General features: G+C 40.8%; 3 protein-coding genes across 5 annotated transcripts; 2 read left to right on the forward strand and 1 right to left on the reverse strand.

The window, feature by feature from the left end:
* Window positions 1–8826, forward strand: trpc6a (transient receptor potential cation channel, subfamily C, member 6a). Its single transcript, XM_020085467.2, has 14 exons — window positions 1–244; window positions 1641–1969; window positions 2446–2578; window positions 2738–3038; window positions 3153–3338; window positions 3672–3836; window positions 3928–4171; window positions 4299–4526; window positions 5139–5403; window positions 6874–7069; window positions 7615–7815; window positions 8004–8060; window positions 8273–8348; window positions 8485–8826. Exons 1-14 carry the CDS (start codon window positions 105–107, stop codon window positions 8610–8612), a joined length of 2649 nt encoding a protein of 882 aa, XP_019941026.2. The 5' UTR covers window positions 1–104; the 3' UTR covers window positions 8613–8826.
* LOC109628771 (rho GTPase-activating protein 42-like) lies at window positions 8819–26063 on the reverse strand. 3 transcript variants are annotated; one of them, XM_020086119.2, is made up of 24 exons: window positions 22357–22900; window positions 20277–20372; window positions 20124–20185; window positions 18025–18096; window positions 16533–16634; window positions 16324–16434; window positions 15772–15876; window positions 15104–15233; window positions 14902–15002; window positions 14313–14422; window positions 14108–14186; window positions 13839–13878; window positions 13638–13700; window positions 13475–13549; window positions 13308–13392; window positions 13163–13221; window positions 12957–13062; window positions 12583–12742; window positions 12353–12503; window positions 11279–11983; window positions 11029–11188; window positions 10668–10739; window positions 10444–10523; window positions 8819–10228 (listed from the first exon to the last, which is right to left on the reverse strand). In XM_020086119.2, the coding sequence occupies exons 1-24, from the start codon at window positions 22508–22510 to the stop codon at window positions 10140–10142; spliced, it is 2967 nt and encodes a 988-aa protein (XP_019941678.2). In that variant the 5' UTR covers window positions 22511–22900; the 3' UTR covers window positions 8819–10139. The 3 variants fall into 3 exon arrangements, with proteins under 3 accessions (XP_019941678.2, XP_069395689.1, XP_069395688.1); XM_069539588.1 differs by lacking the exon at window positions 22357–22900 and adding an exon at window positions 25945–26063 and having other exon boundaries at window positions 9674–10228; XM_069539587.1 differs by lacking the exons at window positions 16324–16434; window positions 16533–16634 and having other exon boundaries at window positions 9674–10228; window positions 22357–22653.
* Window positions 24128–26604, forward strand: LOC138413792 (uncharacterized). The gene is made up of 4 exons (XM_069539600.1): window positions 24128–24377; window positions 25288–25383; window positions 25951–26203; window positions 26290–26604. The coding sequence occupies exons 1-4, from the start codon at window positions 24230–24232 to the stop codon at window positions 26369–26371; spliced, it is 579 nt and encodes a 192-aa protein (XP_069395701.1). The 5' UTR covers window positions 24128–24229; the 3' UTR covers window positions 26372–26604.
* Window positions 26605–27249: the final 645 nt, after the last annotated feature.

A 27249-nucleotide genomic window follows, 5' to 3' on the forward strand; every position in this document is an offset into this window, starting at 1 on the left:
AAAAAACAGAGGGGGAGGGAGATAGAGAGAGAGTCATCTACAGGCACTTGATTACTCGTTCATATCAAGCTGGGGCAGACCCTCTATTGTTGACCACTTGCAGGATGAACCACAAACCACTGGCGACTCACAACAGCCGGCCTGTGAGTTACACTAACAGCCCGAGGACCAGGAGCCGTGATAACTTGTTGATGCATGATGATTTTGGAGAGGAAAACTGCTGCCCTGCAGGACGATGCTTTGGGTAAGTCTTGGATTTACTTTCCCTATCGAGCCAGATGTTTATGGTGTGTTCAGGTGTATTTTTGTGCTTTGTTATCAGAATCAGTAACAATTTGCCATTTAGCCATTTTAGAATATGTTTATAAACACAGCATGGCAGATTCCGTTATATAAAGAAACAATGAAGTAAGACAATAACCTCATCAATCACCTCAGCATGTGTGTAGCTACTTGTATTCTCCACAGTGAAAGTGTACTTTTCAAACATGTTGCTTTCAACATACATGGTCCAAAGCTGTTCTTTCTATATGAGGTGGAGATGAAAGTTAGATTCTTCTTAAATATTAATGTAAAAGCCTTCAAAGACATGGAGCTAAGGATTTTGTCCAGCATTTTTATTGCATGTCCACTGTATGAGACATCAGCCTTCACTGTTCTAACACTGAAAACACTGAACATGGTACAATGATTTATTGTAAAGGATAAAAATATAATTTTAAATGGTGCTATACTTGGTGTTACATGGAAAAAGAGAACAACTTCTGTCAATCAGCACAAATAAGGTGAAATAAAGGTTTAAAGGTTCAGTGTGTAAGATTTAGGTGAAAGGGATATATAATTGAATGTAAAATAGCCCTAGTGATGTTTTGACCAGTTTGTTATGATCTAAATTGTATGAATTGTTGTTTTCTTTACTCTAGAATTGCCCCGTTATATTTAAATAATTTATATTTACATCGGGAGTGGGTCCTCTCTGTGGAGGCCATCATGTTCTTTACAGTAGCCCAGACAGGACAATCTAAACACCTTTGAGTTGTTATGACAACTGAAGGCTACCACAGGTTCTCTTTCATGTTTGAAAGGGGGGGTGAGGTTAGGGGTATTCAGCTGCAACATACAACTCCACCACTAGATGTCACTAATTTCGACACATTGAACCTTTAAAACATAACATTTAAATTAGCTCTATTGTTTGAACACTTAATCTCTCTCTAGTAGTATATATGTAGTATCTATTTTTCATTTTCATCTAGACTTGGTTAACTGTATGGAAGTTAGGATTGCAGTCTCTCTCTCGCATGTTTAATGTGTAACTTGGAGTTTCATTTTTAATACTACAACTACAACCTTTGATTTCAACCTGATTTCAACATGCATTGTCTCTTTGTAGTTTCATATTTACTGTAGTAAAATAATAATTACTCATGTCCTTCATGTTATTCCCAAACTGTAGTTGACGATGTTACTAAATGTGAAACTGAGATAAAACAAGCTCCTGATGTGTGGTTTCCAAAAGGGCGTGAATGTGTACAGGTCTTACTCATGTTTTGGGGACATAAATCTGTCACATTATTTGTGTGTGTGTGCGTAGGCCTATAAGCTACCATGTGGACATTATATACTGTGTGTTTCTACAGCTACAGCAGCTCGGAGATGCAACTAATGGCTCGCCTCAGCGCCGTAAAACGACGCCAGGCCCTCCGTGGTCCTGCCTACATGTTCTCTGCACCTTCAGTCAGCCTGTCTGAGGTTGAGCAGCGTTTCCTGGAGGCAGCCGAGTATGGCAATATACCAGAGGTGCGGCGCATGCTGCTCCACGTGCCCGACTTGAATGTCAACGCTGTGGACTACATGGGCCAGAATGCATTGCAGCTGGCGGTGGCCAATGAGCATCTGGAGGTGACGGAGCTGCTGCTGGGGAGAGCAGATTTGGCCAGAGTGGGTGACGCCCTTCTGTTAGCCATCAGTAAGATGTGTCCATTTAAATGATTCTAACTGCATTCTGCATTTTATTGGTTTATCGTTTAATGTTGTCATATACATCAGCCGTATATTAGCATGATATAAAGTTTATATTTGTCAAACTCACTACATTAAAATAAATGTAAGGCAACGTGGTTGTGGCCACCTGGTGAATGTCAGTCCAATAAGTAAGCTCCACAATGCTCACTAAATTACTTTGCCATGTTGGACAGGGAGGGGTTATTAGAGCTTTTGCCGGAGGTTTTAATTAAGGTTTTTTTGGGTGGGGCATAAAACTTAACTGAAGAGTCTAAAGCACTGTAGGAATTGCTTACTTACGTCTCTTTTAGTTCAACCTGTCACAGCAGAGGTGTTGGGAGTGGATGAAGTCCTTTCACAATGACAAATAATGATGCTCAGAATATTCAGAATTGGGTGATATTCTAAAAACATGATGCCCTGTGTCTGTCTGTGTTGTAGGTAAAGGCTATGTTCGTATCACAGAGACCCTGTTGAGCCACCCTGCATTTAGAGATGCCCATCGTCAAACAGCGAGCCCTGCTCAAGCTGACATGTTGGATGACTTCTATGCTTACGATGAGGACGGGACAAGGTAAGACATTTGGAAGGATGTGTCACAAAAAATTGTGCACCAGTGACATAAAGATCTAAATTCTCTGATATGTTGGGGTGTCCTGAATATATTGTATAGGCCTTCGACTTATTTTTCTGGTTGCTTTGTAAAATACTCTGTTTGTGTTCATTCCCATAGGTTCTCTCATGATGTGACTCCAGTGATACTTGCAGCACACTGCCAGGAATACGAGATAGTTCACACCCTGCTGAGTAAGGGCGCTCGCATCGATCCCCCCCATGACTACTTCTGCAGCTGCGACTCCTGTAACTACCAGCAGCAGTTTGACTCCTTCAGCCACTCACGATCAAGGATCAATGCCTACAGAGGCCTTGCCAGTCCTGCTTACCTCTCCTTGTCCAATGAGGACCCGGTGCTGGCCGCCCTGGAGCTCAGCAATGAACTGGCCATGCTGGCCAATATTGAGAAAGAATTTAAGGTACAAATACCAAAGATCATACAGAATCACCAACAACAATTGTGCAAACACAAGTCCTCTAAGACCACAGTGCACATTCGTTACAGCTACAATTTCCCCTTGTGGTGTTTGTAGAACGTCTACTGTCGCCTGTCGAGCCAGTGTAAGGACTATGTGGTGGGCCTTTTGGATCTGTGCCGCAGCACAGAGGAGGTGGAGGCCATACTAAGCGGAGAAGCAAACTCGGAAGACAGCTATGATCTGCCAGGTCGCCCCTCCCTTACAAGGCTCAAATTAGCCATCAAATATGAGCTTAAAAAGGTCAGTATTCAGACAAACTTTCTTCAAATTTGGTACAAATGTCTAGTTGCACTCATGGATGAACAGATCAGATTTTGGTGCTCGAAGGTCAAAGGTCAAAACAACCTCATGTTTTTGTGAACAAGATATATAAGGAACAACCAAGCCAAACTCTTCATATCCAGAACAAACATTCACTTAGCCTCAAGGACTGAGAAATGATCAGAGGTCAAGGTCACTGCGATGTCTTAATCCTCGAGAGTTTGGCAAATTTGGCACAAATGTTCATATGGACTTAGATTGTGGACAACTGTTTCTGGTTTGATCCTCTGTGTCCATGTGTCCTCTCTTCAGTTTGTGGCTCATCCTAACTGCCAGCAGCAGCTGCTCGGTATCTGGTTTGAGAATCTACCCGGCCTGAGACAACAGACCACTGCTGTCAAACTGCTGGTGGTGCTGGCGGTGGCTATAGGGCTTCCTGGACTGGCGGTGGCTTACTGGATCGCTCCGTGCAGCAGAGTATGTCACTCAACTCCTACATATCCAAACTTGACTTTAAGTCCCCACCGGATGTTTTCTCTCATCCCCCGGTTGTTCCTTCTCTCTGCAGGTGGGGAAAGTGATGCGCAGCCCCTTTATGAGGTTTGTGGCCCACGCCTCGTCCTTCACAATTTTCCTGGGTCTTCTCATCCTGAATGCCGCCGACCGTTTTGCAGGCACTACCCATTTACCAAACATGACCCACCATCAGCACCCAGGAGGAGCACAGCTCACCTCAGACCCACTGCTGCTCTATCGCATGACCACGACGCCTTTCACATGCATGGAGATCCTCATTATTTCATGGGTCATCGGTGAGCATTAGATGATCGTGATCATTGAAAACATCATGTCTGTCAGGGTTTAATGTTTGCAGGAATGCAGATGACAGAGCAGAAACATGACAATGTCATCTGGTTTATAATCACGTACTTTCTGCAGGTATGATCTGGTCTGAGGTGAAGGAGATCTGGAGTCAGGGACCAGGGGAGTATCTGGTCGAGCCATGGAACTTCCTGGACTTTGGGATGCTGGCGATCTTCCTCGCCTCCTTTTCGTGCCGCTTCTCTGCTCTGAGACAAGCTGACTTAGCCCAGACCTATGTACACACACACTACACAACACTGATTAATGTCACACTGCCCCCCGAGATACAATACTTTACACTGGGTGAGCATGCTCACACACCTGCACAGACCAACAAACCGTCCTTTACTTTTTAAGTTAGCACATACACAGTGTTTTGTTAAAGCAGTCACACGTGCTAACATAGGTAGTTTGATATATTCTTAAACTTTTGACTTTTAATATCGAAATTTCCTGTTTATTCTCAACATTTTGACTTTCTTGGTTTATTTAAAAAATATATATTTTTAGTTAAATGACTTTATTCTCTGTATGCAAATAAAAAAAACCTCTTCTGATTTAGTTTGACATCTTCCTCAACAGTTTGACTGTATTTTCAATGTGCAAAATTAAAAAAGTATATTAAAATTAGATACATTTCAGGTTGATTATTCCTCACATTTCAACTTTAATCTTGAAATGAAAAATCCTTATTTTTTATTATGCCTGGTCCTAACACTCTTATGTAAATGTTTGTATAGCAGGATGTGTTTTTTTCTGTTTAATCCCTCTAATCATAATCAGTTGAGATGGACTGACTTTGATCCTCCTCAATCTGCAATGAAAGCACAACTGCATGTTTCTTGTTAAAAAGAAGACTGTTTTACAAAGATGATTTGATGAACTTCACAAACGTATCTGGGCTTTATTTTGCAGCACGGATCTACTGGTTGCCATCAGATCCCCAGTTGGTGTCGGAGGGCCTGTATGCAGTCGCAGTGGTGCTGAGCTTCTCTCGGATTGCTTACATCCTCCCAGCCAACGAGAGCTTCGGCCCACTGCAGATCTCTTTAGGGAGGACCGTCAAGGACATCTTCAAATTCATGGTCATCTTTCTCCTGGTCTTCCTGGCGTTCATGATCGGCATGTTCAACCTGTACTCCTACTACCTGGGGGCAAAGCAGAACGACGCCTTCACCACGTGAGACCTTCACTGTGCAGATTTGAACACCTTCATAGTCATTTACATTCACTTAATACCACAGTTTTGACTTATTAAGATAGGTACATATGCAATTCATTTCCTGATCTGATCTTTAATGTGAACCCAGCCATAGCCTTAATATATTTTTACCTCCACCATGAAGTAAATGCTTTCCTCAGCATTTGTTTGTTCGTTTGCAGGATTACACAAAAACTACTGAGTCCATTTTCCTGAAACTTGGTTGAAGGATGTGGTTTGGGTCAGTGAAAAACAAATTCAATTTTGGTTCAGATCCGGATCAGGGGGCAGATCCAGGATTATTTTTTCACTCTGTTGGCATTTATCAACATTTTCATTCATTTCTCAGAGAATAATTCATGGGTCTTAATGACATAAAAATCGGACATGTTGAGGGGCCTGATATTTATGAGTGTCTGTACTTTGGTGCAGATTTAAATAAAAACCCAGACCTAGTGAATTTAAATGTGGTTTCATAAGGGGACTGTTGGGCCTTGGTGGAGGTATGCACTCAACTGAGTGCCATTATTATTACACCAGATGTGACATTCAGCTGGCATAAAAATGTTGCAAATGCATGATTTACATTTTGAATTCTTGCATGCTTCACGAATAAGAGAATGTCTGAAATTGAAAGCACAGATATTTCAAAAGAGTGAGTCCCAACTTAACCTGGGACTCCTCCTCACTGGTCATGGACTTAATTTGAACACAAGTAGTCAGCAACACAACCTAATCAACCAAAAAAGGATATGTCCTTCTCAAATTCATTTATTTGATGGAATTTTAAAGGCGGTGAGAAGAATAAAGGAAAGTCATAGTTGTATGTATGAAAGAAATTGTCATGAAGTGTAATGTGCAAACAGACAAACTGACAAAGTCACAGAGACCATATATACACAAAAGATGCACAGATGAACACATTCAGAACAGGTGCAGACAATCATAAAGGTGGAAAAAAAGGGCAAAGACAGGAAGTAAAGAAAGAGAGATACCAAGAAAAGACGTTTCGAAAATAAAGAACTCAGAATCCAAACAAATAACCAAACGCAGAACAGAAATCCAGAACTCCAAACACAAAGAACACAATGTAAATGTCCACAACATAAAAAGTCCATACAACCAAAAACCTTTCGAAAAAGTTCAAAACTATCTCTCAAAAGTTCACAAGAGTTCCCTCTGCTTTACAAATGCATGTAACTGCATTTATACTTACTTAGAAAATAGATACAGTACATGATGACTTTTCTTTGTGAGAATGTTATGATGAAAGTCTGAAAACTGTATAACAGTTGTGCAGCACAACAAACACTGTGTTAAAGACTGTAAGGCCTTTTTCTCACAGAGTGTTTTCAGCGTCTCTTTTATGATGATTAATGATTTGTCTGAACTCCAAAATAACTTTTCTCTCATCTCTCTCCACCTCCCTCTCCATGTGCGTCCCTCTAGCCTGGAGGAGAGCTTCAAGACATTATTCTGGGCTATATTTGGACTGTCTGAGGTCAAGTCTGTTGTGATCAACAACGGACACAAATTCATCGAGAACATCGGCTACGTGCTGTACGGGGTCTACAACGTTACCATGGTGATAGTGCTGCTGAACATGCTCATCGCCATGATTAACAGTTCCTTCCAGGAGATTGAGGTGAGCCAAAGAAATGCTGTCATTAAAATGATGTCATCATGTGCTTCACGTGCAAGATACATAAACAACAGGGGCAAAACTAGAGTGGAACTCAGTGGAGTAAATAGGCCCAACAGTTAATCAATCAAGCTGCACCAAATTCCACATGCTCAAAGATATCTGTTTCCTAAACATGTCAGACTCACAGAAAAAAAAGATCCGCAAATGATTCCCTGGGAAATCAATGAAAAATGTTTTAAAAAGCGCCATCCTGGATATGAACCAGGTTGTTCCCTTCCCTCTGTTCATTAATTTTCTTGTAACCCTGCTGAAAAACAAACGCTGATAAAAACATGACTTCCTTGGTGGAGGTCATATTGAATCAAGGCCATAGAACCCAGTCACAAAATGAGAAAGGAAGGTGTAGAGTTCTATTTAAGCCATTTGAAGGCCATGAAGAGACTTTTCATGAAAATCAAAGAGTTTTAGGGGCTGTAACAAGCTGCTGTGGTGCAGCCAGTGTGTTTGTCTCTTTTCTCTCCAACCTGTTTTGTTTCCCCCCTTAGGATGATGCTGATGTTGAATGGAAGTTCGCTCGGGCCAAACTCTGGTTCTCGTACTTTGAGGAGGGGAGGACGCTCCCTGTGCCCTTTAACCTGGTGCCCAGTCCCAAGTCCATGCTGGGAGTGGCCACAGGTATCAAGACCCTGCTGCTGCACTATGTGGCAGGACACAGAGAGGAGAAAACTGAGACCCAGCTTAATCAGGTACCACATACTGTTAACACATGTGTATAATGCCTGTGCAGCCATCAATGGTACCATAGTGGAGCTTTAGATGCAAAAGCCTGAGCACCTCCCAGTGGTTTCTCTGCTGCACTACAAGCTCCAGACCTGATGACAGTAGAAATGTCCCTATTGTGTTCAATTAATTTAACTTCAGCTTAATCTTCCAGCTCGGAGAGGGCAAGACTTCAGGATATGGAGCTTCAACCAGCCCGACTAGGTACCAGGTATGTGTCCAGGTATAACTCATGTTGTGGGGAGCTAAATCTTTTAACACAGTCTTGTGTGGGGACTTGTTATGGGGAAAGAGTGTTAACACAGAAATACAATTAGTTACTGAAATACCCACTTTTTATAAATCAATATTACAATTTTAAATTGGGAGCATCTTAATTTGTAGCTGTTCAAATAAGCTTTTTTTCCTATCACTTGTTTGCAGAAGATCATGAAGCGACTAATAAAACGTTACATCATCAAAGCCCAAGCTGACCGAGAGAGCGACGAGATCACTGAAGGTAAAATCCGCAGAACCGTTATGAGACTGAACCAGATTTTAATTGTTTTGGGAATAAAGGTTCTCTAAATGTTTTTGTCAATATGACTTTAATGTAGGCAACATGTCATGAAGTGTTGTGTCTGTTGTTCACTCAGGTGAGCTGAAAGAGATCAAGCAGGACATCTCCAGCCTGCGATATGAGCTGCTCGAGGAGAAATCCCAGAACAAGGAGACTCTGGACGGACTGCTGAGGAGAATGGAAGAGATCAATTTATCTTCATAGTAGACCGCACAAAAGTGGACAGTGCGAGGATTTGAAGTGCCTGTTCTGCATCACTCAAAGTAGAGAAAGAAAAATAGCATCAAAGCTTTGATATAAGAATGTATGTATGTGAATATAAATTTTAAATTGTAACTTATCACGTTATCTGGATAAATTATACACAAAAAACACAGATCATTAAAATGTAGACATTCACACAAATGGAGGCACGTATTAAAAAAATTGTATTGTAAGTACAAACATTTGTAGATTACTTTAAAGGCTATATTTCATATAAGCAAAAGGGCAAAACTAGATTGGCCCAACAGTTTTATTAACGTTTAAATTCAATCAAGCTGTTGTTTCACACACTCGTAGAGATCAGTTTCATAAATGAACCTGATTTTTTTTTCCATCAAGATCCATGAATTATAAATTGGTGAAAATGTTGAAGAACCACGCACCAAGTTCCGTGGAAATCTGTTTTTTGTTTTTTTTGCATAACCTTGCAGAAGAATAAACCAACAAACCAATAGACAGGGGCAAAGGTAGAAAGCCTGAACCTTGTCAACACTAAAATTCAGTGTTTACCCTCTAATTTGGAATTTACATGAGAATGAATAATTAATTCAGCAACAGTCCGTTTTGCAATTATTACACACATAATATGTCATGGACTGCTGCGTTACTTCCCTGTGGATAAAACCCCCCAATAACCAAAACCAGCCTATGCAACACAATAATCATGCCTGCACACCGAATGACAAACATTGACTGACATAAAACAACTTGTTGCTGGTTTTCTCTCGTCTATTTAATTAACAGCACTAACAAAGAAATGTTTTTTTGTACTTTGTTACTTTGGCTACAAGCTAGTTGCTATTATCTGGAAAGTATGATTCATAAATATTCATACAAAAAATGTCAATGTTTTCAATGTTCACCTCAAAGTTCTGTTACATCACAACTCAGAAACCATTAATGAACCATTCGCTGTTGTTTCTTGATAAAAATTAACAATAAACACACTCACATATAATATGATTGAGCGTGAACTGAATCTACACAGATAAAGTGGCATCTTTTAGGAAAATAGTCGTCCTTTATTTAGACGGCATGAAATCTGACACACAGCCGGAGGATGGCGTTATGGCAGAATGAATCTGCTTCAGCACAGACAAGTGGACACTTCATGTTATAACACATATATATGATTATTTACAAACATAAATTATCAAGATTAATAGAAAAAATACTGTTCATATGTACAGTACCTTACATGAAGCATAGAACATAAAACGTTTATCAGACATGATTAACATCTACTGTATTATAAGCTGCTTAATAACATGGTTCAGATATAGTAGTCAGAAACACACGTCATTCAGATGCAGCCGCAGTAGTCTGACATACACACAGTCACAGTTACAAGATAAATATATTAGATTATCTACGATCATCAGCACAGTGTTACTCTACGCACCGTGTATGCCTAAAGGCTGCGTTAGAACTTTATTCTGTGATGTGGGGATGACATCATCAGCTCCATCAGACATAGGTGATGTAGTTTTCAGGTATGAGACCTGTTCTACCACTGTACGTCGCCTGAAGCCAACCTGGTTCCACAGACGGGTACACTGCAAACAAACAGACACAGCTCAACTCAGCATGTTACGACTCACACTCATCTCAACACATGGAAATGTCTAAATCTATGTGACCCCCATGAACAACTAGTTACATTTAAACCTGGGATTAAAATATGATCTGTGTCTGGATACATCATGTGGAAACACATGTTGATGGAACCAAAGCTTCCTGAGGAGATGAGACATGTGAGTGGTTTTCTTACCGTTTGAGAACAGCGCCCCCTGTGGAAAACTGAGCTCATGGCTGTGCTCTGCTTCACAGGAGTAAAGAGCTTTTGCTTCCCTAAGAAACAAAAAAAATATTATCTCCAAAAACAGATTTTAAAAAATGAGTTAAAGGGGAACTTTGAGTGTGTTTTCCTAAATGCAAACTTCACACATCAATGACAACTTCAAAACTAAAAAACAACCTCATAAATCAACGTACCTTCCTGAAGAACAAATGTCTAACGCTGAGGAGAATACTGAGCTCTCACGCTGTGGTAGTCTGACGGACAATCTATGACACAAACAGTACAAAACTCTTAGTACTGTGAGACTGAACATGCAGTCAGCATCAAAACAATTAAAAACAGCTTTGCTCGAAAATAATACAGGCAGATCAGATCAAATGAGCCAATCAGAAATAAGTAATCACTCTGCATTCAGATCAATGATGTCACAGTTGAAATCTTGTTCAAAATCAAACGATGTATGTTTCTTTAATCAAACATGTTCATGTCTTTTCCTTCTCTCAGAGAATCACAGGACCGTAACAGAGCACGTTAATGTCGGAGACTGACACTCACAGTGATCCGGGTCTCTGGTAACCGTTGCTGGATATGGTCGGAGAGTGTTTCGCAGTCAGATCTGAGCCACAGTGGATGTGTAAGGGTTTGCGTTTAAGTGTCGCGTCTTGCGGGTCAAGCGACATGAGACTCTGTACCGATCCATGACAGCTTTTGTAATCTGCAATAAAACAAGATAAATCAGACTTGAACATAAACAGCTACATAACAGATGTTTAAAGTCTTCACGCTACATCAGAAATGTACGCACCCTCGGATATGTGCAGGGAGGTGAGAGAGGAGGAGGTGGAAAGTTGGTAGGGAAACAATGAAGAGGAGGAGGAAGAGGAGGAGGAGGCCGTCCTGTAAGGAGTCCTGCGTGAGGTAGAGTCCATCACTCTGCTGTCTGTGAGAGTGGAGGAGGTGCTGGGTGCATTTCTTTGATCAACTGAATGGACGCTCTTCAGAGAGGAGATGGATGATGCCCTCTGAACAGGCTGACCTGACCTGAGAGAGGAGGCGCGCTCCACTGACGCATGCTGAGTGGAGGCGGTGGACGTGGAGGCTCGGGAGGGAGATCTTGACTCTTTAACAGAAGACAAGGAGGCAGTGGAGTTTCCTTTGACAGATACAGTCCTCTCTGCAGAGACTAAAGAGGACATGGAGGAAGACACCGAGGAAGCCTGCTGGGCCGGTGTGAGCTGGGAGGACGTCAAGGAAGAGGAAGGAGTGAGGTGAGGGGAGGCAGCGCTGTCTGCCAGATGTTTCTGATCCTGCTCGTTTGAGGAAATGTGGTGGTTGGAATCGGTGGAAGCTGCAGGGGGAGATGAAGGGGCTGGGGAGGATGAGCTGGGCTCAGCAGCAGGAGAGGACGGAGGAGAGGTTTGAGACAAGCCGTTCTTTTCTGAGGAGTGTGAGGACAAAGACTCATGGCTGCCCCTTGGAGTTGTGCTGGGGCTGCTGCTAAATGTGTCACCTGAAGGGAGACATGGAAACACATCACATAATAAAACTCCTACTAGTCCATTCAGTCATTTGATAATTAGATAATTATCATTAGATAATTTATGATTTTTTAAATTACATTAAATAAAGTTGATGGGGAATCACTTTGGGCAATGTCTGAAAACCAGTTCTGACATTAAGTACTGTATTGTATAATATGTCTTTTTATATAAAATCTTAAACTGTCAAATAAATGTAAAGGGGGGGAAACTAAAATATTAACCACTGAAAAGTTATTAAAGGTAACAATAAATGGAAACACTAGAGTTAGATACTTGAAAATTGCAGCACAGTACTTCAGTATATGTACTTAGTTACTGTTCACTACTGATTTACTCACTGTCATTGTCAGCCAGGCAGAGGGCAGGAGAGTAGAGACGAGCCTTCCTCTTTCCTGATGACAGGCAGATGGCCTTGTTCCTCCGAGGAGTTGCTCGAGAGGACGAAGCCTGAGGTAATGGCACCGACAGGTCTGGGGCCTCCCCAAATATCTGGCAGGAACATACAGTAAGCATTTCTGTTAGCTGTTGGTGGTGCCTGCATATAGAGTGTGTAAAAGTGCAAGCGTACCTTGTCATGGTTTTCAATGATTATCTCCACCACAATGTTCTGAAACTTGATATTCATCATGGCGGCCACCGTCTCTTCTTGTGACCTCATCAGTGTGGGGCCGAAGATCATTCCCAGGTTGGACACAGTCATCAGGTTCTGGTCACTGTGAGACGAAACCCTACACAAACACACACACACACACATTTTAACATGTCCTAGCCCATGTGGAGCGATGCTTGCAAGCTAGTTCAGGCAGTCAGCTCTCTCCATAAAATCAATATAATCATATCTGGGGGAGTGAGGAAGTTGGATGCCAAACTCAAACTATGCTCTGCTGCTGCAATAAACACTTTTATGTGAATTGTGAGACTGAAGTGTTATTATGTATTTACTTGTGGAGGTGGTTGGTGAGGAGGTCCAACATCGCTCTGTTTTTTTCTGGTAGTTTGTGAACAAGAGCATGAATGGCTCTCACTCTGTATTTATGATCATCATACTCTGTGAAAACAAGGAGAAGGTAATGATTTAGAGCTGAATGGGTGAGAGGCTTTTTGTCATTATGTATTTTACTTTGTGTTTTGAAAGGGGAAGATCTTACTTGCAGCCTTGATGAACTCTTTATGCAGCCTGTAGGTCAGTACTGGTTCTGCCAGACACCTGGATTTACAAAATAGAAATCATGAATTCATAATTCAGGAGAAGTGTTCTTCAAAAAGACAGTTTAGCACTTTACAATATGTTACCTGAAATAATTCTTAAGCCCGCTGGTGATGGTCTTGTTGTCCCAGGCGTCTGCGTCCAGCTGCATGTCAGAGGGAGCCGAGGAGGCTACAGGAGAGGGGAGACTTCATAATTCATCAGCAGTGACACATTTAATTCACCGTTTGAAACCTTTCATCAGTCATCTTACCGAACACACTCGTCATCAGCCGCTGTACTTTAGAGTTAACTCCTCCAGTTCTATACAGTCCCAGCGTGGTGATGCCTACAAACACATACAGACACGTTTAAACATCCCAGGTAGTTAAACCACCTGGATACAGAACCAACATGAATTGACTTGATGATTTTACCTCTGTTTTCCACCAGTTCAATACACTTCTTAACAAAGTTGAAGCCCGCCTCATTAAGAAATGCTGTTAAAAACAAAGACAAACATTACATTAATTTCTTTTGCATTTTAGGAATAACAATAGATAATCGATAAATCAATGAATTTCTTCTGCACTGAAGCAAATGAATAATTTAAAAACAGAATAAATCTGGGTACTTACTCTCCTCCTTTTTGCTAAGTAAAGAAGGAAGAGTGTAGATCTGCAGAAAGAAAGACACAAAAGTTAAGTCAAATTTTATTTTGTTAAAAATTAAAACAAATGTATAACGTAAACTATAACGTAAATGTAATCTAGTTTCAAATGCAGTAAGGTTTTACTGCCATTAAACTATGACGTCTTGCTGCAGTGCAAGTCTGACACATCTTTTCTGTGCAGCCTACATTTCCCTGATACTTAATTATCTAATAATGCATATACTGTATTCATACAGGTTCTTTTCCATCCATTGCCTCCATCCACAGCCGCCTGTTGGCTTCAGAGACAGCTTGCAGGGTGATGACGCCATGTCTGCAGAGAGAGGAACAGAGAGGGAGAATTAGAGGGGGAGGGAGAGAGCGAGAAACGAGAACTCAATTAATTTATTCTACAGATGTGCTACAGACACACAGACTCTCAGTCATCTGCCCCTCTCACCTCTCCACCACCTCGATGTCGAAGCAGAAGCGTTTGTCGATAGAATCGGTCTTCCTCCTGACACACGAGCGCAGCCGGAACATCTCTGGTGCACCATTAATCACGCCATTCTGTTATAGAGAGACATGTTTGCAAAATGTGTTTGGCATGTGGTATTAAAGGATTCTCATAAATTCTGAACTTATGATATCGAGGCAAAGAAACTGGACGGATGCAACTCAATGCTTTTAGGATCCTGAGTTTTAGCTCATTAGCTACTCTTTGTGCTAATCCTTATTTATCAATTTGTGTCAAAACACTACAAAAATCTAACTTAAAAACACTAGCTTCCTTATTTTAGTAAAAGTTGCATTGGCAGCAATTGTCCATTCAAATGCTTTCAAGAAGCTGCAACACCTATGGTTCTTATGCCAATTGTATTCCCACACATTTTTAGGATAGCCTTTAAAACTAGATCAACGTATGACAATAACGGATCTCAGGTCTGTATGAGACTATTTTCACAATATATTGAACATAGGATTTTCAGAAAATGGGCTGAAACATTTATCAACTCTGGTGAAGTCGATCATCTGTGCAGCCAGCTCACCTGTCTGCTGGCTGGTCTGGTCTCTGTGTTGCTCATGGTGAACATCTTGGAGCTTTTTTCATACGTGCAGTAGTATCTGGTCCACACACTGCCCAACGGACCTGGATTATGCCACACACATTTTCATTCATGAGCACTTGAGTTTGCGTAAGTGAAGTAAAGAGACAGAGAGAGGAGACAATATGATTTCTGTGTATCTCACGTTTCTCCTGTATATACAGATATCCTTCCATGGTGAAACAACTGGGGGCTTTGAAGTCTTCTTCTGCTGATCGGATCCTCTTCATCAGCCTCTCAACCTCAGCACGTGTACTTTCAAAGTTATTGCGAGCCTAAACGACATACATATAAAAAACTGCATTGTAGGGAGGCTTTAAAATATATTTATCTAAGAAACATACAAACAATGTGCCTTTTACATTCTCCTTTGTTTGTCTGGCAGTTATTTAGCAGGATTACGCAAAAACTACGGGATAGATTACCACGAAACTTGGTGGACGGATGGAATATACTTCAGGTAAGAACCTATTCAATTTTGGGGGCAGATCAATTAATTTAATTCTTTATTTTAAATTTTATTTGGGGAGTTTGTCAATTAAAAAAGTTAAACAGTGAATGGTTACTTGGTCAAGCTGAGTAAGTTACTACAATGTAAACTGTAATGATGGATATCTGAGACATTAATTTATAAATCCAAGCATTCCATCCTGCCCATTCACAGAAAGTATGAAAGAAAAAAATAAAAGAAAAAAGAGCTATCACTTTCTTTTAAGAGGCAGGTAGGCAAAATAAAAGAACAAACTTAATTCTACTCGCAAGTGATATCAGACCCAGATTCAAGCTTGAAGTTTACAGTAAACACACACTCACATTCTGCAGGTTGAACTGAAGCTGCTGCTTGTAGGGTTCAAATTCACTGGCCAGCTCGTAGCCTTCGTGGTAGAATGTAAACAAACCCTGCAGGAAGGCTAATAGCTGAAGAGCAGAGGGAGAAATCCGCAGGAAAAATCTTACATGCTGAGATGATTACAAAAGAATGATCGTCAGTCCTCTGCTCAATCAGTCAAAATAGGCTCTGTCGGACCAAAAAAACCCAAATGCTGCTTGTTTGGTTTTTCTATCCTTGTTTACTTTACTACAAAGAGTTTCCCTCTCTGTCTGGTGGAAGAGGTCTCAGAGCAGGAACTGCTGCAACAGCAACAGGAAGTGGGCTTTACTGATATGTATCAATAAAACATTTTTATCGCAGGCCAAATACTGTTTGTAACATGTTGCTCCCTTTCCATGATCTTGTCTGCATGTCCACAACTCACAGGAGGACGACAATAGCTGCAAATTAAATCTGTATCCCATGCAAAAGCAACATAAAAACATATAATGATAACACAAATGATTATATTGCATGTATATTTGTGAACTCACCGGCTCCACAAATTCAAATTTCTTTCTTTCCTGCACTTCTTGGATCTTGAAGACATACTGCAGTGAGGCATCATAAAAAACCTGCCTGTCCTTACTCATCTGTGAGTCAGCCTGCAACAAAACAGCCACAACACACATACACTACTTAATGTTATCTAACACGTGGGAGGAACTAGGCGTGTGTGTTTAGAAGGAGCTGGACAGTTCACCTCGTGCAGCTGTGATTCCTTCTTCTTGGAGGACAGACTGAGGTGTTTCTCCAGGACAGAGTAGTACCTTTCTGTCTCTTTGTCAAATTGCTTCTTTCCATCCTGGTGCAGACGGGAGGAGGACATGAGCAACAAATAACAGATAGCTTGAGAACTTTGACATCTGCTAATCTTTTTATTTATAGTAATTTATGATCCATATTATGGTGTGACTGTAAAATATGAAGTCTGAATCACTTTTCTTGGTTATAAGGTTTTGATAGTGACATCGCAGGAATTATTGCAATTTTTTATTCTATATATATCAGACAATATATTGTTACTGAAATTGTTTACTCAATATGGGCATCAGCCACCAACAAATCCATATCGGTCAGGTTCCGTTCCCTCTGATCTAAACTCAACCTATTAGCATGAAGGAACTCTATCTCATAACTGTCAAGATTTTTCCCTCTGAATCACAAACGTCAGGGGAAACATCACAGGCTCAGCAAGTGAGCAAGATTTATCCTGTGGGGAGACCAGTGTCAGTAAACAAAATTCATGTCAATCCAGCCAGTGGTTGTTAAGACATTTTATAGTTTGGTCCACAGCGGGGGTGTGACCCGCTGACCAAGAGACTTGCTACTGGCGTGCCTCGAAATACCAAAATGCCACAAATCTGTCGTGGGATCATAGAATTCCTCTAAAAATCCACCCACAACGTCCTGTATCTGATTCTTCATAAGTCAAACGTTCCATAGAATTTTGGACTGAACAAACATTCCAGATTAAAGTTATGACTAAATGCAGTGGGACCATTAATAATCTAAATGAAGAGACTCTGCCAGAATATTTAGGACAACAGCTCTTTTCCAAAACTGCACATGTCCAAACTCTTCCTTCTTGCCCAATGACGTCAGTGTGAGGATGAACTGCTCACACTCTCCTGCTACATTCTACAGGCTGAGGAGTCGCTTGGATAAGAAGGGGCCTGTGATTTTATTAGCTTGAGCTGCGAACAGTTCTATTTTCCAAACATTGCCTTTGACTTGAGACTGATATCTCTGCCTCTACTTCTGTATTAGTATAAGTGTACAGAAGTATACAAAGAAAAGACAATGAGAAAAATTGAATCATAAGATCTGAGACAGCTGCTGAAACCAGACACCAGACACAGTTTGTATTTACACTGTCTCACTGAGTTCAACTGTCTCTGTGTGCAACGTGGCCCCTGTCTTGTCTCCCAGCGTCCGTTCCCATGACCCTGCTACTGACACCGGACTGAGATGCATCGTTTATCTGAGCAAATGGGATTCTCTGACCACTGACTGAGAGGCCGACTGGAACCAGACCAGCGCGGGATGATCTGTCCGCTCACCACCCACAGTGTTAGATAACTAATGAATAATGATCTTCACAGACCTGCCTGGTTAAAAGCTGAGCAGAGACACTGAGACAATGTGCTCCTTTTATTTAAAGCGTTAATTCCAACAAGTCCAGATATAGATACCTTAACAGCTCCAATCTGCTCCTTACGAAACCTCTCAAGCGGTGAAATCAGCACGTCATCCGCGTTCTGGATCTGAGCGGGAAAAAAAAAAAGTCAGATCAGGATGGCTCATGACTCAAGCGGAAATCAAGTCCATGGATGAGGTAATGTATAGAAGTTTTATAAACATTAAGCAGCAAACGGCAATGAGTAATCCTGATCCATTATGAGTAACTACTACAAACTGTGGAAGAAAACAACAGCAGACTGGCTAACTGGTTAGCAGCCTGTTTTTCATTCATCACATGTCTTTTGCCCTGAAAGAAACGTCCTATTACCTTGAATAAATTTGGGAATTTCTCTGGGTTTGAACATTGTTAGAAACATTTTGGATAATGTAAGTACACAACTAAATATATAACATAGGTATAGTCATATTTGTACATTTCAATGAAGGATTGTTACATATTACATCTCTAACAAGATTTTAATCCATTGTGAATTGTCTATGGGCACAAAGGCTAAGACAAAGATTTACTTATTCTATTTATCTCGTCTAGTATTTGAGTTGACTGGAAGCCAGCTTTATGCATTTAAATGCTCTGAGTATACTCGAATGCAAATTATCAACCAGCCATATCAAGAACAAAGCAATTGTAATAATATTTTTGGAGCGGGCTGTACAGTGTGTATGACAAATGACTGATGTTGGGGCTTGACAGAGCTGTTATCAGAAGTCTGGTGTTTATATTTGGTCTGGGTCCTCTTTAGTCATGAGTCTATATACTGCACGTCTTGGTCACGTCTTGGTCACGTCTTGGTCACGTCTTGCTTTGTTCTGTCTTGTTGATTCAAGCATTAGACTCTAAGTAACTACCCAGCCCTGCATCATTACTTCAGTTTAATGCTGCACCAGTAGCCACAAATAGGCCTGCTTTCTTTGTATGTTTTTTAAAGCATGTAACAATAAGCAGGATGAAACTGAAAACTAAAAGAATGGGGGGCATTGTCCGATCTCTATAGAGTCCTCTCAGGTCAAACAGGTATTTCAGAGGAACCCACTTGCTGGAATTGCCCTTTAACTTAATAAGACTTATCAGCTGTGCTGTAGCGGTGGTGCCAATCCGGCAGACACAGAGAGAGAGAGAGAGGGAGCGAGAGAGAGCAATAGCAAGAGAAAGAGAGAGAGGGGGAGAGAGAGAGAGGGAGCAGACAAACACACACAGGACCCTTTTATGGACTTTCCCAAGCAGTCAGGGCTGTACTCAGTCTCACAGGGGAATTGGCAGAATAGGTTCCACATGGTTCCTCTGTAACCAGATCATACACACACATATACACACACATATACACACACACACACACACACACACACACACATTGTGCACCACATAGTTAGCCCATGCAGTTAGAATACCTGCACATACATTGTACACGTATGGGGGTTAGCCTACACAAAGGCCAGACTCCAATCACTCCCACACACAAAGGCCTCTCTGGTTGTTGGAGGGTCTCTGAGTCAAAGACGTTTTTTTCAGAATCACTATGGAGACTCATTGCTGGCACAAGATTCCTTTTCTCTTCAAAATGTGTGAATCAGACTTGTGGGAAAACCAGATCAAGGCACAAGCATGAGGAAGCTGGTGTGATTCATGTAGTGAGGGTTACTGACAAAAACTATTACTTTCACTTGTTGAGAGTTGAGGCAGATTTATCCCGATAAAGCAGAGTTAGAGGGTGTAAAACTACTGGTGGACAAAGGAAACTGTTGGGTTAGACTAAGTTGACAATAATGTGGGTGAGAAGGGTTTTTGGTTGAATGGTATACTCAGATCAACAAGATACGATGCCTTGACTAAGGAGAATCCTTCTCCATGTAATTCCCAACTAAAGTCTTTCAGAAGTCTTTAGTTTCTGACAGATTATATTTGTCAGTTTTATACATAAAAATCGTGTATGTGTTTAAAAAGAACTAAGAAGTAAACACAAGAAGCATATAGACCTTGTATAAAATGCATTGAAACTCAATAGCCCTTTAAAATGTACAACATAAAGATCTATTTTTCTCTCCCTCTTCTCCCTCTCACACACATACGTAGCACACGACGGTTTAGTCTTACTAGTCGTTTCCTCTCCTCTTCCATGGTGCTCAAGAGCTGAGAGAACTCCTTTAAGGACTGAGCTGTGAAAGACATTTTACAACTTCAATCTGGGAAGACTGATCATATTTTACACATGCTGCAGTTACAGCTCGTTTATTATTTTCAACTCACCAATGTTGACCTCATCATCAGTCTCAGCATCCCCAATACATTCAAACTGGAACTCCCGCAGAGACTGAGAGAACCGCTGAACGGCGAGAGAAAGACCTGGCAGAAACACAGAGAGGATTTCGATCAGTCACTCAAAGCAGGTTATACAACAAGTTATTTCCATCAGTCATTTCCTTATAATGGAATAATGCTCTTGGCATGAGTTTGCAGTGCACCATTATTTGTTCAACACACTGTAGTGTGTGTCCCAGATGTGGGGGCCGCCATCTTGCACTTTCAACGTCATCTGGAATTTGTGCAGCAGTGATTGTGTGGAGGCGCTGCCAATGTACACACTCTAACAATGACGAGTCAGTCTCAGCTGTCCATTATGATGTTTCAACCCATTTTATAGCATCAAATTACGTATTTAAATAAAATTTAATTTATTTGATTTTGTTTGGTCCAAGTCCCCTCCACTAACATGGAGGAGGTAGGGATTATTACCTATACCACGGCCTGCCACCAGAGGGTGATCCAGATGATATTGCTTCACTTTAGGGAGTTCTCATGTTATCCATCTCTGTATTCAGTCTATGCTATTTCCCTACAAAGCTAAAGGTGACATCACATTTTCCCTCCTGTAATAAGCTAACACCGACGCAGGGACATGAGGTGTCAGAGTCGGGCGTAAACAAACTGTCACGCCCTGCAGTAAACTCCACTTAGCCTGACTCGCCAAAATCTGTGTTTATGTGTCCAAACAACACTCCAATAACAGTTTAACACCACCTTTCACTCTCTGTTGCATCAACACTTGGCACCGCAAGGCAGCATTCCCTCACTCATAACTAATTTGCCAGCTGCTGTAAGGCACTATTTTAATCACACTGCTGCATTATGCACTTAGGCTTAAACCATTAAAACGTGATTCACTAACAGTTTAGACCAGATCACTGCCTGTAGATCAGCAAAACAGAAATGTAGTCCCATGCATGAAAGTCGACATAGGGGAAAGCAGAGCTATAATTTTTGATAATTATGCACTACTATTAAATAATAACTTTAAATAATTTTTATGACATTGTTCGATCTAATTAAATATCTCCTTTACTGCCATAACACAAACACATGCAAGATAAAAACACTGAAAACACCAGATCTTGAAAGGACTATTCAATGATGACCGAAATTCCAGTCAGTAAAGGTTAGAAATGGTGGCCTATCACAAATAACAACAGCACCGCAACATGGTCATATCATATATCTGTGGTGATGGTGTAGTAGTGTGACACAGCATGTTGTGTGTATGGTACACGCTAATGTATTCATCCAGCAGGCGAGTCAAAGGAACCACAGGCGGTCACAAAGCGAAGGTGTGTCTGAGCTTAAACCTGATCAAAAGAAATAGAATATGAGCAACAAACTGAGCAGCAGTTTACAGCCAGCTTTACGAAGGTACAGAACAAATCTCCTAGGTGGAGGAAACAAAGCATGTCAATGAACCTGTACTATCATTGAGCCATGTTACTACCAAGACATACTCATGCACGAGTCTTTACTCAAACAACCAAATGGAAACTTCTGAACTTAAACATTTTAAATGATACCTTTAACATGTACTGTACTTTGTACAACTTCTTTGAGTCTTTGAGACTTCTTTGGGTCATATCAACAGCCGGTCAAAGTCTATGTAGAAGTTCATACATTGCACAAGCACAATAAGTCTGTCATCATGGATTTTGCTCCAGATGTCCTGCAGCACGTGAATTAAAAAACCAAGAATCCAGGCACAGTGTGATGCAACCCCAAATTCATTCTCATTAATTGGTTATAACGAATCTATAAATGAAGTTGGTAAATTGAACTGAAGCTTTATAAGCAGGGCTTTGTCAGACAATGGCACCAAAACAAAATGTAGTTGTAAGATAGTATGTGTAACACCATGAGGCACAGGTCAGTGTGATAGACTATCAACAAGTCTGATGCAGACTAAACTCACCGCACTGTCTGAACTGATGGCCTCGGGCTGCCCTCTGTTATCAAGCAGCAGAGCAGGGTTGAGTTGAATGTAACACGGATTTAACAGATCACTACTTACTTCTGAGCGCAGATATGAGCATGTTTCCGTCTTTGATCAGGTCTTTGATAAACCTGTTGGTTCGCTCCAGCTCTATCTCGTGGCACTGCAGTCGCTCCCTGAACTCCGGACTGTCCAGGAAAGAATCACTAAACTCCAGTGTCGGCAGACCCATCGCTTGATTTCACACTCCCAGGTTTCAGATGAATAAAGCACGCGCTCCTCTGCTGTGGATTCCCGGGGAGAATCTGTTTCACTGAAGAGATGTTAGGTCAGAACTTTCTTCCAGCTCCTTTCACTCTTTTTCCCACAGAACTTCCGGACACTGGAACACAGCAGAGCCCCGGACTCAGGCGCGTTGGCTCGGCTACACACACGACGAGCTCCGCGCTGCTCTCCTCGCCTTTTAAATGAAATGTTCAAGTGTAACGTCGCTCTGACTTGATAGAAACTTCCCGGCAGACATGTGAAACTTCCACCGCCACAAACAAAGCAGCTGCCCCAGTATCATACGTCACACAGCTGTGGACAGAGGCTGCGCTGCGACTCCGCACAAGGCTCCCACTGTAGCCTTGTTACTATGGGAACGGGAGACTCCTGCTGGCGCGTGATAAAATCAAAGTTTGCCAAATAAGAACAATTCAAAAAAAAAAAACTTAATACACAGAATGCATAAATGTAACAACACGTTCTCACTCTGTTAACAAATATTTATGTGTGTGTGTGCGTTTATACATATATTCACGTTGTATTATTTATATATATTTAATTTATATCCATATGTACTGTATAGTGTGTGTGTGTGCGTTTACACATATATTCACGTTTTAGTATTTATATATATTTAATGTATATCCATATGTACTGTATAGTGTGTGTGTGTGTGTGTGTGTGTGTGTGTGTTCTCGTTTTATCACCTTGTAGGACCTTTTTCAGTATAAACACTGACCTTGTTTGGACCAGCTGACCTCATGGGGACCAAAGCCCCTATGAGACAAAACGTTATTTTTGAGGGTTGGGTTAAGATGTGAATTGTGGTTAGGGTTAGACATGAATTGGTGATGATTAAGGCTAGCGATATGCTTCTAACAGCTAACATTTTGAATCTGTTGCACCTCTTTTGATATAATAAATTATGCAGCAAAAACACAATTTAATCAGACCACCTTACATATGGGGTACCTGTATGTGTAACTTTAAAGTGTTGCAAAGAATTTTCACAGGGGTTCTAAAGCAAATACTTTTACTGTGAATAAGATTGTTGTTTATAAAAGATAAAAAATATGAACCTTTTCTTACTGTTATCTGTTATCTGTTATCTGGGAACTGTCCTTGTACAAACTGCATAGCATGACAAAATAACCCGATATGCACACACAATTGTGAAAGTATGTGGCAGATAAGGTTGAAATTATGTCATTACTCCCCTTTTCACAAGTATAAGTTCCCTGCTGAGACGTTACAGGCTCAAACAGAGTCTCAGATGTGAAAGAAATACAGTTGGGATTTGTGCCAGCTGGAAACCAGGCAGCGCAGAGCATTACTGAGTGCTGCCCAAATGCTTCGGGGCAACCACTGAATAGACACGTTTTCTCTCTTTTGTGACAACTTGCACTTGCTACGGTACAAACTGTACCTCACTGATGCAAGACATGATTTAGACATGTTTCCTTGGAAACAAGGCTCAGCTCAGTATTTCTTACTTGCTGAGAAGCACAAGTCACTCGGATTATGTTCCCTTATTAAAACTGTGCAAGCAGCCACTGCAAAGCTTCAGCTCTCTGTTGGTGCTTTATTGTCTCAGTTGGTAACCACTGTATGGGCTCTGTAGAAGAATAGGATGCCATGACTACTGCAGTAAACAAACTTCAACTCTATATAATGCCTGGCACACATGTTCACACATAGGGAAACTGAAATTGAAGACATTCAGGAGCCAGGAGACAAAATGTTCATCCAAAATGCCAACCCACAACACCCACATCGCCACGAATTCCTTCTGCGTTGTCGACCCTACAGGGGGGAGCTGCCGTCCGTGGCAGGTAAAGGTCTGATGCTTTGTTGATGGTGTTATTCTGGGATCAGAATATAAACTGCGTCTAATCAATATTTTCTTTTGTCATACAAGTAATACGGCCTTTCATATTGTACATATTGTGTATATATTGTCCTTATAGGTGAATATTTTATCTTTCTTGTTCCTGGTCTGCCAAAGATGTTCTTAATGTGTGTCATAATGATTCTCTGAATGTCTGGTTCAGTTCAGAGATGCATCATTATTCATAATTAGTTTTATTTCCTGTAATGTCCTGCTTGGACAATGTGACTTTGCCCTTAGAGGGTTTTTGGGCAGTTCTCCTTCACATTCACACAGATATTATACACGACATTTGTTTTGTATGTGGAATGTATGTATCAGTGATTCATCACATCAACAGACCCAGTTCATTCTAATCAAATATGTTGTGGATCAGGTTTGTTCACAACTTCAATACAATAAAAATAAGATAATTTGACATTAGAAAGAAGAGAGAAAGAATGTAAATAAGAGAAAATAATCTATTTCTGTCATTTTGCTTAATCTGAGTGCAATTTTCTGAAAGAATATATTCAGATGTCAGTTACATTTTTTACATCATTACCATCATAGAAATTACTTTTTCCTGTTATTTTTTACCATTACTTTTAAACTAAATGGGCCCATGAACTACAACACTAATCATTATTATTTAAACAAAGATTACAAACATTCTAGATAAAAAAGTCTGATTGGAAGCATTTCAGTAAATATTAAGTGAGATTATTACAGTGGTGACAATGTGTAAATTGGAAATCGTATTCAAAATAATTTTTTAAATATCAATAACTAATTATAACTTCTCAATACTGTTTCATTTTAAACATTTACACTACAGACCGGAATAACTTTTTGTTACGTCCTGACTTCCGCAGGATTGCTCCTCTACCCGGACACTCCTGCTAAGATGGAAACCACGTCACAACAGGCGTTCTGCTTCAGGCCTGTCCCACAACAAGATAGAGGCAAAGGTCTTATCTCAGCCCGCAGTGTACACTCACCATATCTGTTTTGAGATAAGCAGCGACTAATGTTTGTGTGGACGTATGAATGTTTAAGTGTTGACAGTCGACATGTCCGGCAATGTGTTGTGTGTCATACACATGAGAGGGTGTTTTGGAAAAGATCATGTGAGGGCTAGTTATATGAGTTGTTTTTTTTCTTTCATTTAAAAGTTAAATCAATTGTATCTTAATATAATAAATACGCTGTAATTTTAGTGAGATGATACTGGAGGAGTTAACATTTAGAATAGAACAGAAATACTGTAAATATGTTTAGGATATGAGGGTGTATCCTTTAGTGTAAATGTACATTTAAGTTAAAAACTGCCACTAAGATGAAACATTACACGACAAATGGTGTGACAGTATAACATTTATCAGCTGCATGTATATGGATTGTTATAAGTTTTAAATTTGTGAAGCTTTTATACATGTTTCATGTTGTTTCCTTAGACAGAAAGATTTGTTGTTTCATGGGACATTTCATATCTGTGTTGAAATTGAAGCATTTAACAAGTTCATGATTACCTTCAGGAAGCCATATCACCCAGAGCACACAGCAGGAGTCCCACTGTCCTCATCCCCCAGCCTCGAGACAAACAGGAAGAGGAAACAGCAGCGGGAACAGGGAACCAGGGGAGGAGGCGACAGCAGTGAAAAATGAACAAGATACAGCAGAGATGCAGTCTCAGTATCAGAAGGATTTCCCTCCTCCGTCCTGCTGCCGCAGGAGGCGAACGCCCGCCCTCCCGCAGCCGGACAACATCGGCATCAACCCGGCCTTCAGGTGGGAGAGAGTTATACTAACACCACAGTGTACTTTAGCATTGTGTACAGGACAGCTCATCAGAGTTTGTCTGTTTTGGTTCACAGGATCGAGTTTAACACAGTTCAAAGAGAGACTTACCCTGGTTGGCCCATCATGAAACCCAGGTATGCTGGGCCAGAGGACTGAAAGCAGCCCCGTCCGGACAACCACACATGGCTTCTGAAAGAAAGTCTCAACCATGTGTGAGAAATCAGCCTGTCACCCCAGACCCACTTGTGATATGTTTTTTTAATCATTTTCTGTTTGTTATTATTATAGTAGAATTTATTGCCATGAATCCTAGTTTATTCTTGTGATGATGTCATAATCATATAATGCCTTGCACAGCAATAAACAGGATTTTACTAAGCAGTGAAAAACATACCAGTTTTATTGGTTCTTATTTTGTGCTTGTTACCTAATCATGAACTACGCTGTAACTCTAAGATTTTTAATCTTAATCAGTTAAAAGTACATTGCATAGAACACCCCTCACCTCACCCTCTCCTTCCAAACATGAAACAGAACCTGTGGTAGCTTCTTGTCATAAAATCTCAAAAGCTTTTATGACAAGAAGCTACCACAGGTTCTGTTTCATGTTTGTCCAGTCTGGACTACTGTAAAAAACATGGCGGCCTCGGTAGAGGGGACCCCCCCGATGTAAATATAAAGTATTCAAATATAAAGGGCCTTTTCTGGGGTAAAGAAAACTACAATTCATATAATTTAGATGAAACGAACTAGTGAAAACATCATGAGGATTATTCTACATTAAATTTCTAGTTTATAGTTCCCTTTCACCTAAATCTTACACACTGGACCTTTAAGACATGATTAGAGTGAAAAAGAAGTGAGGTATGTGTTGTTTTCTCAGTTGCATTGATGAGTCATGACGAGACATTCTACATCAGCTTGAAGAAAAACAATCCTCTTGATGACCCATACCGGAAACATGACCTGCCTCTGCGGGAAGGATCAGGGATCAAACATCTGAAATAAAACTCCACACTACTAAGAATTTGATG

The sequence above is a fragment of the Paralichthys olivaceus genome, chromosome 15 (assembly GCF_024713975.1).
Source record: "Paralichthys olivaceus isolate ysfri-2021 chromosome 15, ASM2471397v2, whole genome shotgun sequence".
Taxonomy (NCBI): domain Eukaryota; kingdom Metazoa; phylum Chordata; class Actinopteri; order Pleuronectiformes; family Paralichthyidae; genus Paralichthys; species Paralichthys olivaceus.